The 21,003-nt window shown below is 45.6% G+C and overlaps 1 protein-coding gene across 2 annotated transcripts in view; it reads left to right on the top strand.

Annotated features, from left to right (window-relative positions):
- The window catches only part of Pur-alpha (Purine-rich binding protein-alpha), a 138,845-nt gene that overhangs the window by 105,111 nt on the left and 12,731 nt on the right, over positions 1 to 21,003 (top strand). For both annotated transcript variants that reach the window (XM_077693659.1, XM_077693660.1), the window contains 5 exons: positions 10,755 to 10,885; positions 11,262 to 11,364; positions 16,558 to 16,676; positions 19,210 to 19,330; positions 20,498 to 20,604. In XM_077693659.1, the coding sequence (XP_077549785.1) occupies positions 10,755 to 10,885; positions 11,262 to 11,364; positions 16,558 to 16,676; positions 19,210 to 19,330; positions 20,498 to 20,604 (581 nt within the window). The remainder of the gene's footprint in view (positions 1 to 10,754; positions 10,886 to 11,261; positions 11,365 to 16,557; positions 16,677 to 19,209; positions 19,331 to 20,497; positions 20,605 to 21,003) is intronic.

The raw sequence follows: 21,003 nt of genomic DNA, 5'->3' as shown, positions 1-21,003 counted from the left end.
CCCGCAACTGAACCTATGATGTCACATGAGCTAAGCTCTGCGATTGGCGGAGGCTGGCAGAAGCAGACGAAAATTAGGTAGAGCTTACAAACTAGACGAACGAGCGATTTGCGCTTAAATTAAGGGCACATTCTTTACAAAGCAATAAGAATGATGGGACAAACAGTGGAAGTTACGAAAGCACATGTAAACATAGAAGTACTGATGCGTTCTGCTGTTCGTACTGCACACAGCATGCTTGGTTTAGCCAGCTGCACAGCACTACGGGGCTTGGGGTTGTCTCAGACGACACTGGCCGATTGACGCAAGCAACGGTGTCTTACGTGACCCCATTTGTCGAGCGAGCACTGTTTCAGGGAACGAATATTTTCTCCAAGGATAAAAACAAGCCAGGTTTAAATGCGGGCAAAAACAAACCAAACGCTTGCCACGGTATGGTGGCGCCATCTAGGTTACGGAACGTAAAGAAACGCGGGAACAAACCACAACCGCTGTACAGGGTGGAGACAACCTTTGAACGGTCCCGTGCCGCCGCAATTGGGCCAACGGGCTCAACGCGTTATTCTTTTCGTTTCCCACGAGACCTAGCAACGCGAAACAGACAATATGATTCAAACTTCTTCAGTAAACCGCGTTGCGGCGATAATTTTAGCGCGGTTTTGACACAATGACTTGCTTCGGCGGCGAGCGAGCAACCGAAAATGGCGGCGCCAGCGTATACGTGTCTCTACCCTGTACGGCGGATGCGTGAATGAAGGTACTCTAGGCTGCAGAGCGGTCGGTTCCCGTGATGTCACTTGGGACCACGAAAACGCACGATTGAGCGGGAAAATAAAAATTTTAACCTAAATTGTTTAATTTCTCAGTGAATAAAGCACCGTTTGTATCCGGACAAGCGCTGGGGGCACTATAAAACACGAAATCTTTCGAATAAAACCAACTTGCATTTTCTCTTCATGGCTCCTGTAACTTATTTTGTGCCTTGACGCTCTAGTGAAAAAACGAGCATCTACCACTTCTTTCTCATTCTTCTGAGCTACGGAGTCAGTTAAAACGAAGTCATCAGGGATCGGCGATGGCATGGTTATATCCACTTCGTTGCTGTATATCCGTACTTCACCTAAAACTAGTAAGTTGCAATATGAAATTGCAGTTTTTTTTTTTTAATCTGCCACGAGCCCCAAATGAGTCGTGTCACGTTGGTGTAGTTCCTTCAGTGTAACGGAGTCTCCATGGCAGGGAAATGAGTTCCATATGAATGGTATAACGAAGTCTCCGGGACAGGGAAATGTGTGCGAGTGGGTAAGGTTTCATGACGGAACGAAATGGCGAAAACAGAGAGGAACAAAGAGGACTTCCTTATAAGCCGTGGTTCGTTAAAAACGGGAAATATTTGCTCTTCGTGCACTCCAGCGGGGAGCATGACAATTTTCCAACAGAGGGATTCGCTATGACGATTTCGTTAAGTCTTGCATGTTTTTACGGCAGCGTAAAAGGGGGTCGCGAATACGTATGCTGCGTTCCTCCGGTGTTGTTTGTTTAAAAGGAGTGACTTCCTGATGGCGTTACATACGTTAACGAAATTGAAGGGCGTGTGTACCATAGAGTTAATACTACTGACTCTAGAGCAAAAGCTGCCCGGCCAGCCCGTGCATTGAAACCGTGCTACACCCGGGCGCTGACATGATGCCACCCTCACAGCGTTGCCCGCTGCCTTTTTGCCTACTAGAGTTGGCGACAGTAATCGGTATTCACCTAGTAACCAACGCATTCCATCATGGCAGCCACCGTTGCTGTGAGTGCGCCGTGAAAACTTTGCAGTGCAGAAACGTTGTGTGAAGCTTTTCCTGTGGTAGGTAGCGAACTTTTGTGCCATGCTGCCGCGTTAGATGCAGTTTTGCATTCTCCGCAACTGAGAAGGGTAGCGCCTAGATTAGCGGATACTTCGTACGCTCGGAGAGGTAGCTTTTGCGGGTGCGTCAGGGGAGTTCGGTCGTCGCTTCGGAGTTGAGCGGACGTGTTTTTTCGTGCTCCTGTGCTTCGGAGGGGCTTCATTTCGGCGGCCCGCGCTTGCGGGCCGTTGGACGTCGCCTGGCTTTCGCTCTGCTGGTGTGCGCGGTCGAGTGCCAGCTCCCCCCCCCCCTCCCAGTACCCTTCTCCAAAGCGGTCGGGACCGCCGCAGACTTCGCTCTTCGTCGCACCATGCTCGCCTCCGCGCTTCACTGTTCCCTTCGAGGTGTCTCGTCTGCCGGACGCAGCATTACGCCAGCCAACAGTGTTCGTGGTGCGTTGTGTGCGACGGAATAGACCACAGTGGAACTACTCTTCTCTACTCTTTCCTCACCTTTCTAATCTTTACTTTTCTTTCTCCTATCCTATTTCCCCAACTATTCCCGCTTGCGGACTGTGTTAAATGCAGGTGAGCTCCCATGAGAGCTTAATAATATCCCCAGTCCATTTATTTTCCTGCTTCCTTTAACAAGAAATCCCTTCCCCTTGATTGCTTTTTTCCCCTGATTTTTTTCCTGGTGGCTTCCCCTGTATTCGCGCATGCGCTGTTTGTGAATATATCATTTTGTTTGTGCTAAAAGAGTTCAGTTGATATGCAGCGCTAGTCCTGTGTAGTCTTTTCTTTGTTGTCCCGTCTGTACAGCGCTATTTTAACATGTTTCACACGCCTCCCGCCCCCCCCCCCCCCCCCCCCCTGTATGCGTCAGCTGATTGTTTTTGCAATCTATTGAGGTGCTCTTTACAACTACTTGCTTTTCTAGCGAATGGAAGTTCGAACTGGACAACGCTTCCAAGAAATGCATGTAAATGGAAATCGTATTTGTGACCGCACTTTATGCTAAACAAACATGCTTTCTGTGCCTGTTCCTGTGCCTGTCTATGAGGCCCCTGCAGCACGTGTGTCAACTTTTTTCTCCAGTTGAAATGCTTTTAGGTAGTGGCCCTTGCATTAGCTTAGATTCAATAACCGTGGAATACCCAAGCCTAATATTACTAAGTTATGTGCATCAAGAAACTCTCTCAAGAGATTTTCCGTTTTTCTAGGTATACGCTTAGAGGATTTGTCATTGATTATATGCTTGGGGACGTCACACAAGGTACATGATTAATGTTGTCAGGTTACATTAGGTCGCAATAATTCTATTTAATAGCAGCTTAAACAAAATCTCGACAAAAGCAAACCAGAGACTAGAAGATATCATGTAGAAAGCGCATTTCCATTCTGGGTTTGTGGAACTATAGCTTTCAGTACTTCCAACTACAAAGAAAGTAGTGCAAGTGTTCATTTGTTGCTGCAGGGCTCTTTACCTTTTAAGATTTCATGCCCCCTCTCCCAGAATAAAGAAAGAGGAAAATTGTGTGAGGAACTAACTATTTCCAGCAAAGCTATGGCAGGTTTAAAGCCAATAAACAGACAGTGTTGAAAGCCAAAAAACCTTTTTGAAGAAAAAACAATTTCATGATAAAAAACCTAAGCACTGGAGAAGAGGAGAAGAACGAAATAAACAAATACAAGCAGAGGCAGCATAAAAGAGCAAAAAATCCACAAAGCAGAGGCAGTTAGTCACGAAAGCTTCCACGATGGAGCAGACACTTCAGGAGAAATTTTAAAAAATTAGAAATTATGTACCCTATTTACATTATGTACACAGAAAATCAGACATATTTCAGCGGTTTTAGACAAGATGGAGCTGAAGTAGCCAAATCAGTTCTTGCCTTGAAGAAGCAGATTGCAGTGATTAAGAGAGAAAAACAGTCACAGGTGCTGTAGGGGTGTTACCAGCATGCAGCATCCTTCGTTTGCCCATTTTGTCATTTTGCCTGCTTCTTTTATGCCTATCTTTTTTTCGCCCATGGTGCTGTCTTTGTACTGGCCATTTCCTAGCCATGTTTTTTTTTTCTCACGAATTTTTTATCCTTTATTTGATGCCAGTCCTTTCCTTTCCTTTCAAGTTTACTGTTCCCATTACCACATGTAGCACAGTCAGCTGGACAGTTCTTCTTTCCTTGGTTAACCTCCCTAGCTTTCTTCTACAGTTTCTTCCTTTCTTTGAAGTCGCACATTAGGTCATCTTAGCCTTGCTCTTACCATCACAAACTTCCCTAGAGGTCTGGTGGTATTACTGGTGGTCAAATAAAATTTGTTGGATAGGAATTGCTTGTACATATGACCCTTATCTTATCTGATACACGGACTGATGGCATTGCGATGGCCCATTATTTTTGATGAAAATAAGAATGCTGATGACCACAATCTGAATGAGCATTAGCCAGAACTTTCATAATCAGCTACAGCATTACTGGAACCCAGCTTCGGTAATGCAACTTCGTCATCATCCTTGTTGCTGTGAGCACGCTGGAATGGAAGCGTGGAAATTCTACAAGGTCTGGTGTGGCACCTTTGTGGCCACCGGTTTGATGTTGGCATAAATGAGAAGGCTGTGCTACACATATCGAATTCCTTCGTTCTATCGCGTATCGCATTCGCATATCGCATTCCTTCCTTTTATCTAGTGTATACAGCTGAAGAACGTCTCCAGATGGCCCTGGCTGAACCGATACGTGCAGATGTAACTGTCGCAAATAATAAAATTTAGAGTTCAATTTATTGTCGGCTTTCTTAATGACTGCCATATGCAATGCACATTAAGTGTCTGAATACTCTATATTAGCGATTGATAGTCTCATGCTAGGCAGTCTGATTCACCTGCTATAGTTATGTTTGGCAGCTGTTTCAAAATTAACCACTATGATTGAACTAATGAGCGGCAATAACAATTTATAGGTGCACTCAAATTAATTTACTTTTCAAGGGAGACGTATATCCTTCGTCGACTTCGCCTTGCACAAAATACATGATGGTCCCATCGCGACCCAAGAAAGCGCATATGTGTGTTACCTCAACATGCTTCCTAGGCGGTCTCTTGACAGACAGATTTCCGGCCGAACCCGCAGGCATTTCAGGCAAAACCGCCTGCAGGCGGGGTGGTCCTGATAATTGGGCGTGAACAGAAGTGGCCGTTTCCGTTCATTGGCGAAGGCACCCAGGGGAGGACAGAAGAATTTTTCTTAACGCCCCACCACACGGGTGCCCATCTCACATGAACGAAGTTTACTCCTCCCCCACCTCCTCTCTGCAGGTATATACATGGCCCATATGAGAGCAGAGGTGCAAGTATACGTAATTGAACAACGTCGCTGATCCGCCGAATTTAAGAAATGTGTCATGCAAAGCATCAAATATATTCTCGAAAATTTCAGATCGCGTGTTTCAGCGATCGAAGGAGCATGCACCAATCGCACACACCCATACAGGAGATTTCTGCACCTACATTCGGGATTACCTTCCGGCTTCGCCTTGTCCTCCTCTAGAAAACCACCTTATCGTGCAAATAAAGTTACCATTATTATTATTAGTTGGCGGTTGTTTTATCTCTGACTCAAGTAAAAAACCGTTCAGTGAAAGTATAACAGCATCCGTAAACAAGAGCCTAGTTATATGCTACGCATGGTAAAATGGTTCGTACATTTGTTTGTTTTTAATTTACGAATCATATACGATTAAAAGGAGCCGATCTGCCCAGACATGTTTCGCGTAACATGATATGACCGGCTGACGGCGAGTTCAAATCGGCAGCAGCCACTACGGACATGTAGAGAAGGTGTCCTTGAAGATAGGCGGCGGCGGCTTTATACCGTATCGTCGGCAGTCTTCGCAAGCGTGTCTTCGCAAGCAACGAAGTGACACAGCAGACACTAAGGCGTGTTAGAGTCGTTAGAGTGAACCTTTGTAAATTAGCCCCACACGACTGACGCTCCTCACAATATACCGAAACTGAATTTGGCGCCTCAGCCCGACGTCTTCTTTTTGCTTATAATTTCATTTATTTTTGTTCGTCAAGCATGAATACTGCAAGAAAAATAATAAAAAGCATACAAACTCGTAAAGAAACTCAGTTATTGCCATAAAAGTTGCCAAATTTTAGCTTAGGGCCCTAAATTTGTGCCTCAATTTTAAGAAAAATTGTTAGCCATATCTTAAACTACTGATCTGGCAACTACAGCGTGGCATCATGGCGGCATTCGTGTTTAGACACATTTTTGAGCCAGCTTTACCCGCCTGGTGTGTACCAAGCACGCTGCACTGCGCGACGGATGTGTGACGTCGCAGCAGTGCCGTTATGTACCGAGCCTCGCGAAGCCGCACAAAGGCTGCCGGATCGCTCAACTGTCAGCCGCCGCCGGCACGCGGCGGTCGTCGACGAGCTTCCGCTGACGCAACACCAACGTGTGCCGGTCGCTTTCCGTTTGGGCGCGTTGAGACGTTGTTCGCGGCTGCGCGCTAAAGAAACTTCTCTGTCGAAAAGGAAAGGGAAGTATAACCTTCAAATGTGCACCGCTTATTTGTTTTTCGGTTGTCTACGCCGCGCGGTTCGAAAAGAGAATGGAATAAAGCGTCAGTGTTGGAAGTTTCTTTCGACGGAATTGGTACGTCATGATCCCGTTCCTCAAGACAGTGACGCGTCAATCTACGGTCTACACATCCAGCAATGTATCTCGTATTACTTTATAAGAAAAGATACCTTTACCCGAATGTACTTCGAAGCGCCTGTTTCGACTTCGGCGTCCTAGTTTTGCGAAAAAATAAACGAGCGAATTAATTAATTAATTGATTATTGAGCCGCTAGGGCTATAATACCGTGTCCGCGTTCTCACTTGCAAGGTTCTCACTTGCAAGGTCGGTTGAAAAAAAAAAACTGCTTTGAAAAGACGGATGATCGGAGCAGTGCTTACGGATGTGGAACATCCGTGATGTCCGTGATTCATGATGCGGAAACGGCGTGGATTACGCCATGGAATTGGCGGCGAGCGCGACCACGGGCGGCGCTGCGAAGCGCTCCTCCGTGACGTCGGCTTAGGGACTGTCGCATTTGTCGTCTGCTTCACTCGGGCTCGCTCTGCCTGCTGTTTCTTTGCGCTCGGTTGACGTCTGATGCTTGTCCGCACAAGATTTTGCGTGTGCGTAACTTTTTACCATAATAAAACACTTTAAATAGCATACACCAGTTCAAGGCGACATTTAAAGTATAGTTTTTGATACCGCTCCGGAAGAAACATTGCCGGCGCCGCCCCAGTTTTTGCGAAGCCGGTCCTGTGCGGAGCGCGAAGAGCCGGAGTAAGCGCCAGCTTCAGTGTTCAGCAATCTTTAGAACTAAGGGAGCCGCCAGCTGCTAATAACCGACAACAGCGAAAATGCAAGACCAAAACAAATACTAGGCCTTCGGGGCTGTCGGATTTGGCAGAAGGCATTACGATTCCCATATGCATAATTAGGGGTCTTACATATGCAAGGAACTACAATTTTTGCAATCTCGCCGAACGATCGAAAGTATTATATCACATCACTTTACGTTGTAATAGCATGAAAGTAGGCCGACATGCACTATGGGCCGCAAAACCTGTAGGCTGAGTTCCAAATAACCCACTGTGTATAGGCGCGTGCTGGTTTTGTACCAGGTTTCTAACCAGTATGGAGGATTATTGAGCAAAACGAATAACGTCTACGGTAAAGATACAGTAACACTATGTTTGTTCAGACCTGGAGGGATATTTCGGTACATTTACCACAGCCTTATCTCCCCAATATTCGGATATGCGTCATAGGAAAACTGCTCTCAAGAGTTGGAGGGAGAAGAGGAGGAGAAAACTTTATTTTGAAATCGAGCTGGTTAGTGTTCGGGGTCTTCAGTCGAGGTCGAGAGAGTAAGAGGAATTTTCAATGTAAATAATACCATCCCGCGTAGGACAGGATTTGTTCTTTACGACTGGAAGGGGTGGCAATCAATAAAGAGCTGCTTGGAAATATTCATCGGTTTCGATTCTTGTAATATATGCACGTATACTATTGTATATCACAAATTCAACCCCGTAATCATGTCGTAATTGTTTGGGTTGAGAGTCAGCTCGTTATGATAACGATGGTTACGGTAGAAATTCGGAGCACAAAAGCCGCCTTCGAGTACTCTGGACAACGTAAGTTGTCTGGAACGCGATCGCGGTGGCGTAGCACAAATCTTCTCATTCTATTTGCATGTGAACCAACAACGTACGTTGCGAATATGCAGCTTCTAGCACGCAGACGTAACGAAAGCGAATTTGTGAAGAAAGGAATGTCTGCCATACAGCCTGAAGAAAATATCCACACGATCTTTGTGATCCTCCCAAGCATCCCAAAACGTACTAATAAGACGTTTGTGACGGTGCGGAAAAATTAATGCGTTGGCACAGTAAAAAACAAAAACAAAAATAACATCAACCTCATACAAGTCAACAACGAAACAAATAGAAGACAGCCGCTTTATTTCCTGCTATGCAATGCCCGTGTAGGGGCCCTCTGCTTGACACGTAGCATTAGACTGTTCAGTCTTTATGAACAGTATGGAAGCCTACACATTTTGAGTACTTATCGAGGAGCTCTGAACGCTGAACCGCGCGTGTAAGCTAGAGAGGACAAGTTACACACGATCTTCCGACCGATGCTCTGAAGAAAGTTGTTCTGTCTCTCCTCGTGTGTTGCAAACTTGTGGGGGATACAGTTTGAAATTATTCATATGCGTCAGTTGGTAAAAATACCTGAATTACTAGAAATACGCTTTTTGATGCACTAAAGCGTCAAAGCGGGTGATTTCTAGCACAGGTGCTGCTGCCCCTCACAAGCGGAGTGTAGCAGACGACAGCGGAGCGGGTCCCTAAGCCGACGTCAGAGCCAGGGGGCGCCACTCAAACATCTTACTGATCTCACCGTGGTCGTTGTAAAGCGAAAATTTCCGCACTATAATCTCCACTTTTTCCTCGACAAAGCCGTGGTGCTGCTGCCACGTCTAGGAGTACTTTTTAATCAAGTATGCAAATGCTTCGCGAGGCATCGGATAACCAAAAAGGATAAGAGAAAGGGGGCGGGAAAGTTAAATTTCAAAGACGACAGTGCTTCGTGGGCTTTTTAAACCGGAAAACTTTGGTCTGTCTGTCTGTCTGTCGGTTCCTCGATTCAGCCACTTGGTCAAAAGCAAATGAATTTTTGAACGAGGTGCTTATATAGGCAAAACTTTTCCGAACCCCTAGAGCTGGCGCGAACCTGGACCTCGTGACGGTGTCCCATGTTCAACAGTAACAAAAGGTTTCAGTAGATGGCGCGAGCAGTGGAACGCGGGAAAATTGAACCGGCTTTAGCAAATCTCCTCCGTGTTTATCGTGTATAATCGAAAGGGAAGGGAAAAGCACGAGAGGGAGGTGGGCGTGTACGTGGCAGAACAACGCGGCACAAGGCTATCGTCTGTCGACATTTGCAACGAAGTGAGCAGATGCGAGGCCAATTTTTAATTTTTCGTTTTACTGACTCACAGGATGGAGGCATGTCTCTACGCCGGCATATGGCTCCATCCCGAGGCCAAAGCCGCTTCAATATCCGCCCCCACTTTTCTACCCTAAAGAGCCTCCCCACTTCCCCACGGTCCCGTTAGTGCCTTTCGAGTGGACAGGCCGTCGTCAACCGCGCCCGCATCGCCCACGTTCGTTTGTTTACCTTTACGCCTTCCACTAATTTGTTTAACCTCACATAGTCCTCGGTCAAGTGCGGCTCTCTGTCCCCGCTGCTTTCTGGAAACTGCTGCTGTCGTCTGACGTCAACGCGGTGCGGGCGAGTGACCGTTTGAAAGCCCGGCCGCCTTTTTGCGCGGTATCGCCCGCAATTACCCTTGCCGCCGCCGCTTTCCCCGTTCGACGATATGCGCGGCACGAATAGAACATTTTGTCGCCAACGGGTGCTTTACGGAGGCGGCTACTCTCTGTAAACCGCCAAAGCAATCGTCGATTTTTTTTTTCGTTGCGATCGCATCCTGCTCTGGTTTCGCCTCTAGGCTGCTGGGCTATGCAGTGTAGCTTCCTTGGCAGGGCGCCGGGTAGGCGTCCTTTTCTTTGTTGTTAAAAAAATGATAATCTCCTTGAAAATAGCGGGAAGAAATGGGTTTTTTATGCGTTGCCGTGAACGTCACGCGAAATGTGTGCTCTGGTTTTCGGCTTGAACTCTGACAAAGAGTGTGCGTTGCATGATGTGTGAAAGCTTGGGATTTTATGTAGTACGTGGTGCATCGTTTGTCGTAATATTTTTTTGCTGAGTGCGCGCATCGTGCTCCGAAGCCAGCGGTGCGAGCCCTCTTTACTACCCTGTGATTGCTGCATTATCGGGCCAGTTTTACTAAAGCCCGTTTTAATCACAAATGTAATTGTGTTGGTGAGTTAATGGCACAATTGAACAGTTTTCACTTCACCTTTCCCAACACTGGGGTGTAAATTAAGCCCACACTTATGGGGTTAAATAACTCCATATAAGGAGTGCTCGGTCAACTCTTTTTTTTCACTCCACCTTGCCCGCACTGGGATGTGGGGTGTAAATTAATTCCACACTTTTGGTGTTAAATAACTCCACTATAAAGTGCTCGATCAACTCTTTTTTTTTTCACTCCGCCTTCCCCAAAACTGGGGTGTAAAATCGGTCCACACTTTCGGTGTTAAATAACTCCACTATAGGCCTACTCGGTCAACTCTGATGTGTGTGAATGCACTGGCGTTTCTCTCTTGAACGGATCCGAGTGCAGCGGTTACTGTGGATGCCGTTGCCTCAAAATCTTTGTGCGGGAGCCTCGTGCCTCATGTTCCGCTCTGTTGTCCTCTCTCTGTGACCGCAGGGGGGCAGCTCATGTCCCAAGGGGAGCAGGAACTGGCCACCAAGATGCTCCAGATCCAGTCCAAGAGGTTCTACCTGGACGTCAAACAGAACCGCCGAGGCCGCTTCATCAAGGTGGCTGAGGTCCAACAGGTACGGCGCCGCTCCTGGGGAACCGTCAGGGCTTAAAGGGGCCATGAAGAGAAAAGACAAGTTTGTTTTATTCGAAAGATTTGGCGTTTCACAGTGCCCCCAGTGCTTGTCCGGCACCAAACGATGCTTTAGTCACTAAGAATTAATCAATGTATGTTAAAATTTTGATTCTCCCGCCAAATCGTGTGTTTCTTGAGGTCGTCTGCGATGATGCCACAACAACAGCTCTTCAAGCGAATCCGAATGAGGCGCTAGGCTTTCAGAGGACTACAAAGCCTTGTTTACCGTACTTTTGTTGTGTGTAATTGTCGCATTGTGCCTTTTTGGAATGCCTAGATATTCCTCCCATTGTCTTCATTTTCCGGTGTGTATGCAGGTTGGAGTAGTAGGTAGGAAAAGTCGCCTTCTGCTGGCCATGTCCACAGCAGCGGAGTTCCGGGACCACCTGACGTCCTTTAGCGAACTCTACGCCTCGTTGGGTGAGTCCTGCACATTCTAGTGTTGTTAACCTCAGTGATACGTTGCCTGCAATGCAATGCGGATATTTTCAGGAAGCAGGAAAGGTAGAGAAATTGTGGCGAACTTGTAGATGAACCGTCGCGATTTCCCAAAACATGGAGCGACTGATAATGGCTCATCTAGTTTCTTTCTTTTTTTCTTGGCAGCAGATGCCACTGCATGATACCGTATTTATTCAATTATAAAGCGGTCACAATTATAAGGCAAGAATGCTGTTTGGATAGTAAAAAAAATCCATAATTATATATATATATTAAATTAGAGTCACCACGAAAACGGCTTGAAAAAGGCTGGTTCCCAGCCGAAACGTCGTATTAAATATTGTTATGTTTTTTGTGGTGACTCTAATTTAATCTACTATTCAGCTGCCAAGCCCTGCACTGTTATATATAAATAAAAACTCACACAGAGAGCGAAAAAATAAGGTTAGTAGAGACATAGACACACGAGAAAGACTTAGAAAAAATAAAAATAAGTTTACTGACGTTTCAGGAAGGGAAGTCCAGAAAGGAAGTCCTCTTCCTGAAACGTCAGTAAACTTAGTTTTATTTTTTCTACGTCTTTCTCGTGTGTCTCTGTCTCTACTAACCTATATGTATACTGAGCTTCGAATATAAGGCGGGGTATGACTTTGAGACTGCGGATTTCGAAAAAAAAAAAAAACCTTGCCTTATATTTGAATAATTACAGTTGCTTGAAAGCAGCGACGAGCATCATGACCCCTTAACTTTTGCACTACACTGCAAATCAGGACTGTAGAGTCTGGTGTTTTTGCTTTGGTGGTGGCTGACGCCACTGCATGGAAATCTCCTTTGTTCAGACTGATTGCTCATTGAATTGGCATGTACTCCAAACAGGCACAATAAACACAGCTTTGTGTGGGTGAGTGCCTTCAAACCCTTTACAAAGAGCTAGCTGGGTTTAGACGTATGTTACAAACGTCGAGACACGTGTGGCATGGGTTTACAAGTAGGATAGGTAGGCCTGCGAGTGATGTTGGGGCAGTAGTGTAATGACAATCATCCATAACAAACTTAAACGTCAACACTCTCTCACTAACCTCCTAGCCATTTCTGGACTTCTTCACCAGAAGCATGAGCGAAACAGGCACGCTTAAAACATATTTATCAACTCCTGCATAATTTTTCCAAAATTGACATTTCAAAGTTTATTTCTTACTCACAAACACGGGCTACCAGGCACAAACACACAAACACTTTAGCGGAGTATAAATGTAGTAATGATGCATTTCGATACTCCTTTTTTATGGTTGCCATCCATGAATGGAACATGCTAGACCTTCTCACCAGTAAAGTTGCTATCTGCTTTCGAATGAAAAATTGAAAAAATCTCCCATCTTGTCTTAATTGCCAGTGCTATTATGTGATCATGCAAACCATCATGTACTTGTACTTTGCGTATGTAGTTGTGTATGCAGTGCAAAATGTTTAAATTTTTTGTCTATTTATCATGAAAATTAACACATACGAGTACGAGGTGTACGTATCATGTAGTGTAAATTGCTTTTCTGTAAAGTGTAAAGTTGCTGTCACTCATTTCTTTCACTTATAGCTCAATAGTTGGCATGATGAGTATTCTCTCTATCTGTACATTGTCTCCACCTGCTGTGGTCTCAGTAGAGACTGGCAGTATTGTAAATAAATAAAATTAGTTAACGAGTAGTTGTGCCAAACCTGACAGGCTAGCATTTGCAATTTGCTGTTACTGGTCGAGCCGTACTGCAATTTTGCGCGCATGGTTTTTTCCTGCTTGCCAGGTAGGTATAGGTCGAACTTTTGCTGTATTCAATGAGCCCATTTGGTCATTTACAGAATTTGTACTGCACCCCATGAACAGAGGTAAACGGAGCTAGGAGGTCGGCAGCTACTATGAATTTGGTTGCCACATGGAAGCTGGTACATACTTTAGTAAGGAAGAAGAAAACGCCTGTATATATATATATGTCTTACCTTGTTTTCTTCATCCACGTCTAGTTTGCGCCACATTTCCTTCTTTCTTAAAGTATGTACCAACTAGCTCAGCAGCACGTTTTGTTAAGCTGGTACAGTTTGACCTCATTATAACAAACGCTGATATAGTGAATTATCAGCTATAGCAAAGTAAACACATACTTTGGTTGGTCACGCTTTATTTCAGTGACACTTATTCTTTTATAACGAAATTGAAATGTTAGAGCCGCGCTTGATATAGATATAATGAAGAAATATTTGGCCAGGAGGCTGAGAAGCCATTTAAAAAAAAAAACGTCATCTGAAACTGTAGAGATATTAAGGGCCTTTTGTTCGCGGACACTGTGGAAAGCTTCATCCTGCTCAGTGCTGTCAGGAGCCATCAGACGAAGATCACATCCTTCGTCAAATAAGGATGCAGGCCTGTATTGGCAGGTGAACTTTGTTCTGTTGTAATTTCATGTACTGATGTTCTGGTTCATTGAGGTTGAAACGCAACAAGGAGTAAGGTACGAGTTACCTTGTTTATAGTGGATTCGAAGCCTCAAAGAATACTTTTTCGTATCAAGTATTTTTGCGCGAGCCAGATTTTCAATTTGTTAGAGCCAGTTTTTGCCTCTACTCTTACAATGAATATCGGATATAACGAGCTAATTTGCTGTCCCGATACTACTTCATTAAAACAAGGTTCGACTGTTTAAAGCTTAGCGTCGCTTAAACATCCATTTAGTTGGGCGAGTCACCTGTAGCTGAAAAGTAGTCACAGGACGGGAGTACTCATATTGAAGTGAAGTCAGTGATCCCACATTCCATTCGTTGTCATCTTTGCTTGTGCGCAAAGAAGCAAATAGCTTTTGAGTAGTGAGTGGTAGGTGTGGTGCATCTCACACTGCCTTTAATCCTCTAGCACACTGTGTGACAAAAGGGAAGAAAATTGTGATGAAAATTATGCAGCATGATTTGATGGATCAGCATCGGTTGTTTACAACTGAAAATGCTTTGGCAGTGTTGTGTGATTGAATAATTTGAGGATATATTCATTAAAACATATTTAAAACAATTTAGTGCTATTGTTATGGAAATTATTGGCTATTATATAATAGCCAATAATGGCATTCATATGAATGTCATTATTCAGTGTACAGTGACTGACGTGCTTTGGCCATGCAAGAGAGGCAAGGGAGCACTGAGATTCACGTGGCCAGTTACTATGGCAATGCCATTCGCTCCCTTTGTCTGAGAAAATGAGTGCACCCATTGGGAAGATATGAACTAACACACACTGGGATTGGCTTCTGCGGTGTCTGGTGGAAAGCTTCTGGGGAGGGTACCAACAGTGCGTACTCTTTGCCATGGCAACGTCCAGTATTCTGTCACTGCTGTATATTGTCACATAGACACCACGATATGCACAATGTCTGGAGCTCACTGCTGGTTCTGTAAAAAGGGGACGCAACCAGTTAAAGGAGTACTGACACGAAATTTCTCGCTTTCAGTTTTTATGCTGTAAAGAATACCTATTGGACCAGTAATTACGAAAATCGAACCGAAAGCCGTCAGCCGCCAACACAGAATTAATTATAGCATGTTTATTGCAACCAGTTTCAAATTTGGTCGCCGTGCGGGAAAATGGCCGTTCGAAGGCCAGCCTGCAAGCGGGCCAGCCTTACGTCACGGTCTCACCCGTGACGTCAGGGACGTTCGCCGCATCGTCTGCTACGATTGCACATGGTCTGCACTTGCCCGCGCAGTCGACATGTCATCTGAATCGTCAGACTCGGATGACTCACTGCCACCCGACAGACAGAACAACTTTATTTGGCCAGGCGATTAGGCCGGCGATGTCTTCGCCGTCGTCCGTTTTTTAATATCACTGCGGCTCGAACCGGAGCCGGCCGTGACAGCAACAGCTTGTCACCACTCTTCTAATCAATCTGATCGCGAAAAAGAAGTTCCACATGCGAGAAAGTAGATGTTAGTGTGTTGAAAAATTGTGCTAGGGGTTGTTGTCAGCGCTGAATTTTAAAGCGGTGTTCAGATATTTGCCGCGATGGTAAGCCTAAGCTGACCGGCAGCAGAGGTTCCGCGCTCCGACCCAGCACTGCCGGCAGCGCGGTGCGGCGAGCGGCCGAAAGATGGCGCCACCTGCGCGCTAGAATCAAAACAGGCCGTGGCAGATGTCTTGGTCACCGATCGCTGAAACGGAAATTATCGCCAAAATAAAGCTCAGTATGCGAAAAAGGGGATGATAGTGTGGTGAAAAGTTGTATAAGGGATGGTCATTCGCAGTTTTACAGATACCGGCGATCAAATATTCGCCACTATACTAAGCCTGAAATTCCCAACACCCAAGCTGACGCGAGCAACGCCGAGCCCGCTGGCTTGGGCGACAGTTCTTGCGGCCGCCGCCGCGCACGAACTCAGTTCACGTTTAGCGCTGCATGTCGTCGCGTGGAAAATAATGCATCTTGGCGTCGTCGTCGATTTGCTCGGACAGGCTTCCGCGAGCAGTACTTCGCATTCCGCGAGCTTGCCATAGCACAACTTGGTCGAGCTCGGCGACGCGCACCGCCGCGTCGCCGCGGTGCCGGCACCGCGCAGTTTTCAGCACCAGTGCAAGGGAACACCATGTGCCGGCCACGAACTGAAGAGCAAAGACGTCGAACACGCAAAGTGCGCAAAGTTTACAAGCATTGCTCACACAGCTACACCCGTACGTCTCATGCCCAAACGAATACCACCGACCACAGCAGCGCGCAGCGCAGGATATCATTTCCGGTTCCAAAAACGACTATATGACGTCACCCTGAACCGGCTAGACACGCAGGCTGAAGTTTCGTCACGCCGAAAGCAATTTCGCTAGTGCTGTCGATTTGTGGAAGCTCGCGGCTGGGACAATCAAAATCGATTTTAGATGTGATTCCGGCCTCGGATCGCTGCAAAAATTTCTGTGAGGCATCTGTACAAACTACTGAAGCCAATTATATCATTTTTTAGGCGTCAAAATTTGATGTCAGTACTCCTTTAAGAGTGGTAAAAGTGATGGCCTCTCGGAGCAGCCTCCGAGGCAGTCGGCCACCCGTTTGCTGTAACCTCGTTTCCATTGTCTGTGTGTGGAAGTGGGGCGCCTTTGACGAGCTTGTTCCACTGCTCTTCTCCGTTCCTCCTCCTCCTCTCGTGCAGGTCCCCCCAATCCAGAGAACCTGCCCGAGGACGGCAAGCTGAAGAGTGAGATCATGATCAAGGACAATAGGCGCTACTACCTGGACCTCAAGGAAAACTCTAGGGGGCGGTTTCTAAGGGTCAGTGCGGGACTTGCGAGCTTGCCATTGCTCTATGCTGAGCTGTATTGAAGTGGCTGTAAAAACCCTTTGCATTAATCTCCTTTCTGATTGCTGCTGGGAAATTTGTTTCTGAGGGCTGGCTGTCAGTGACAATCCACCAGTGACCACTGAGGCAGTGACCACTGAGGCAGTGACCACTGAGGCAGTGACCACAAAAGCAGGAAGCGACCTGCCTCCTTTACTAAAAAAATGAGAAATTCCACATTGCGAAGGTGGATGGCCAGTGCAGCTGTATTAGATGTACCCCATTTGATGAACAGTAAGTTATGATCTCTCGCATTTCTCTTAGAGGTGCCGTTGCCTTTTACCACGACTCGTTCTTAGCTAACTGTGAACGTGCAAGTGCACTGTGCTTTACATGGTGTTGTGTATAGAAAGTATTTCAAGTAATTTTGGTACAGCCTAGGCAGGATTGGAGTTAGGAATTGGGTATTAAACGTTGCTGTCACTACAGTGCATGTGTAACGTTGAACATGAGTGCTAATGTTTAGCTGATATTCAAACTAAACTGAGAGCTTCTAACCTAACCTAAACTTCTAACCCACCTTCCTGGATTTCAGGGATGTAAAGCGCCAGTCTGATGGGAGGCCTAACATTATGGTCTCGGGTTTAATGTCCTCACTGGTTGTTAACCGGTACCAATAGCTTCAACTGCAATAAGATGGTGATGGTTTTGTGATGTGACAGCACAAATGGAGTGCCCTGCTTCGCAGCACCGTTTATATTTCGTATGTACACAAATTAAGCAGATGCACTGGTGCCACATTGGCCTTCGATGTCTCCCCCATATATCGTTTGATGACACTTTCTGTATGTAAATGAATGTGGCGATCCGTGTTGTATGCATGTGGCTTGAAAATGTACACTGCAGTCAAGTGTGCCCGCAGGGAGCAACAGATGGACCAGCACATAACAGCGGTGTCGTGTGGCCGGAACTGATAAAGACCGATAAAGATAGTGCATAAAACACCGAGCCATCTGAGACGTACACAGCTTTGGCGTAAAAAAATTGGGAGGTTTTATGTGCCAAAGCTTCATCTGGGCTATGAGGTGCACTGTATCGGAGGACTGCGGAATAATTTAGAACACCTGGGATTCTTAACGTGTGCCGAAATTCTCTACATGCAAGTGTGTTCATTTTTTGCCACTAGTGTTGGAAAAATGGCCACTGGGGCCGGGGTCAAACCTGTGTTCAGCCTCGCAAGTGTTCAGCATCGCAATTGAGCCACTTTGCCAGCTCTCTTTCAGCTAAAGTGCAGAGAATTGAGCACTCTGCAACTTTACAGTGAGGGTTACTGCACTGATAGAATATTTTTGTTTGATGCATTAGTGTTCTGACTTGCCACACGTGTGTCAAGACGATCACATGTGGACAAAGGGAGAAGAGGTATCTGTTGTTCCTGGTGCTCTTGAAACATTAAATGGTGTACCACAGGGTGCTAGTTTGAGCTCACCTCTTTAAAACAAGCGATAGTCATAGTTTTTATTCTCTGCTGCGGATGAAAATTGACCAGTCGCAAGCTCAATTTGGATCTGGTGGACATATCACAGTGTGCAAGATAAAGGGGACAAACTAAAGGCACAGTGTACGTGGGGCTGTCTGGATTCATTGACTTGTAACTGCAATGTGGTAAATCACGCAATGCATGTGAAAGCAGGGTTGAACATTTTTAAAAACACCGCCACGCAGCAGTACATCATTACCAGCTACTAGGAGAAGGCAGTACATACTTAGCTCCCATTGCAATGTAGAGCGGAACGAAAGTTGGTCGCAAGCTTTAGATTTACTATGTCTTCCCTTGGTTGGAGACGAGAGCCCCCATATTTAAATGAATTATGATTTGTCTAAGCCACTAGTTGTGTGAGGTTCTTGAACGCTGAAATAACTACAAGCTTGCTTAACTATATTTCAGTTGAGGTGTTTATAATACTGTACTAGTATGGCTGATTTGTTGTACAACCACCATAAAGGGAGGGGTGTTGTATACACTGCAAAGGCTCTGTAGTGCTACTGTCTGGTGTGCTTCATTAGGTGGGCGGGTGGGAGGGAATCACCACTGCTTGAGGAGTGCAGGAGCATCGAATGTGAAAAGTTGTCAGCCTTTTGAGGGTTAGAAATGGCATTAATATACTAGTATAAACGGTTAAAGTTATGTTGCACGTCAAGCAGTTTTAACAGTTCGGGCAAACTCAAAATTTTTTATTGTCTTTTCATGCTTTTTTTATAGTCTTTTCATGCTTTGTATAAAGAACTAAAAAGCTAGTAGTGCTGTTACGTGGGCATTTTTCTCCAAAACGAGGCTTGAATCGAAATGCCTGGAGCCAACGTAGAAGTTTCACCTATTACGTCATTGAGGTTGAACGGCGACTTAATCACCTCTGCTGGAGTAGCCGCCCTAACAAAACACGTTGTCACTCTAGGACTATGCCGTGTCCTTCCACGACCGTGACGTGACGTTGTCCTTACAGTTGTCCTTTTCGCCCATTGCAGGTGTCCCAGACGATAGCACGAGGTGGTCCTAGGTCCCAGATTGCAATTCCCGCACAGGGTATGATCGAATTCCGAGACGCGCTCACAGATTTACTAGAAGAGTTTGGAACGGACGACGGAGGTGAGTGGGGGGTTTTGACTTTCGTCCCTTTTTTTAAATGCCACGAAGTAGCAGCAAGTCTTTTGTGAACACGCGGCACTTGCCTTGAAAAATTACAGCACTCTTTGTTTTAACACGTGATCAGTGCACGAGTAAGCTACATTCCGGTCCTGTTTCTGAAAAGAGCTACTCTTCCGGTCCCGTACGAAGCATTACGCACATTTGACTGTTTTTCTCTTGCTCTCATTTGGTAGGGTTGAAGGCTTGTTTACTACAGCAGTTGCACCATGGCGAAGCCACCTGTAGTCGAGATCGCCTCATGAGGCTTGAACTGCCTCCACATAAAATTGAATATCATCATCAATGAAGTAAAAGCAACAGGATAGCTTCGTTCTTTGTTGTATGCTATAGAAGGTTTTGCAAAACCTTTTAGTATATGGCCAATATTTTTTCTTCTATTAGTACCTAGTTATTGCAGTGCACTCAAGAAATCATAAATTCCAACTTTGGTATTGAAAATTGTGACATATTCGTTTTGATTCAGAGCTAATTAAACAAAACCATCATTAACTTTGTAGTCAGTTAGCAATCAAAAGTAACTAGTTTTCACACATAGCTACAATAGAGCTTGTAGACAAATATTTTTAGAGGTGTGCGTGGAGCCTGGTGTTTGATTCAGGGAGGGCGTTAACATGTTGAAGGGAGGTGCTTGTCCCAGGTGCATGACGAAGTGTAGAGATTGTGTTGTATGCCATTACAAGTGCTTGCTCAGAACCCTGTTCAGTTGTATAAGGAACCATAGCTAGTAAAATTTGCTCCGTTTGTCAGTGATTCTGTAGTTCTTTTTGTCACAAAGAACATAATAATAATAATAATAATCATTCATTTACCCTTAAGGCCCCTCTCGGGGTATAACATAAGGGGGGAGAAACAGAGTCAATTCGCAATCCAAAAAATGCAGGCGGCAGTGAACGAGCTGCTAAAAAAGAAAAACAGCTCTACGGCTAAAGCTTAAACGGGTTCCTGTTTAAGCTTTAGGCCTCTCTGATTGTTTGAACGGAACAAACTGTTGAAGGTGGTTTCTTGCGAGTGAATTTTGACTAGTGGCATGTTGCTCTCGCATTTGTGGGGCTGTCAGCCTGTTTTGTACAATGTTGCGATCTGTTCTTTTCTTTTCTTCTTCCCCAGCTTTCAAAGGGGAACTGCCGGAGGGTCGACACATGCGCGTAGAAAACAAGACATTTTACTTCGACATTGGCCAGAATACCCGAGGCATCTACATGCGCATCTCAGAGGTGAGCCCGTGGCACTTGCATTGCTCCGTAGAACTCAGCTCGATTGCCAAGTGCCAGGCTGTGGTCGTGTAATGACGAATGTGCAACAATAGTGGTGAAAGTTCACCGTTAGTTTATCCCTTGAAGGCATGTCTCCTTTGAAGGAGCTCCTCTTTAAAAGCTTTAAAGCTAATTCTGCTTTCGAAAAGAAAGCTAGTGGCACTGCCGTATTGCCTCAAGCCTACAAGCATGAGAGTCGAAGTCTTCACGTCGTGACCACTGCAACGCTTTTGCTTGCTTCTGGCGTGGCTCTCTTTCTCTACAGATGCCGTCAAAAGTAATTAGAGCATGGTCTCGTAAATTCACAGGAATTTCTTCTTCCGGATACTGCTTTGCCGGATTGTTGTGCGTTTAAAGGAG

Source organism: Haemaphysalis longicornis, unplaced genomic scaffold (assembly GCF_048455015.1).
Source record: "Haemaphysalis longicornis isolate Haplotype H1 unplaced genomic scaffold, Haemaphysalis longicornis Haplotype H1 scaffold_12, whole genome shotgun sequence".
NCBI lineage: Eukaryota > Metazoa > Arthropoda > Arachnida > Ixodida > Ixodidae > Haemaphysalis > Haemaphysalis longicornis.
The sequence above is the reverse complement of the archived record's forward strand: the minus strand, read 5'-3'. Positions and strand labels throughout refer to the sequence as shown.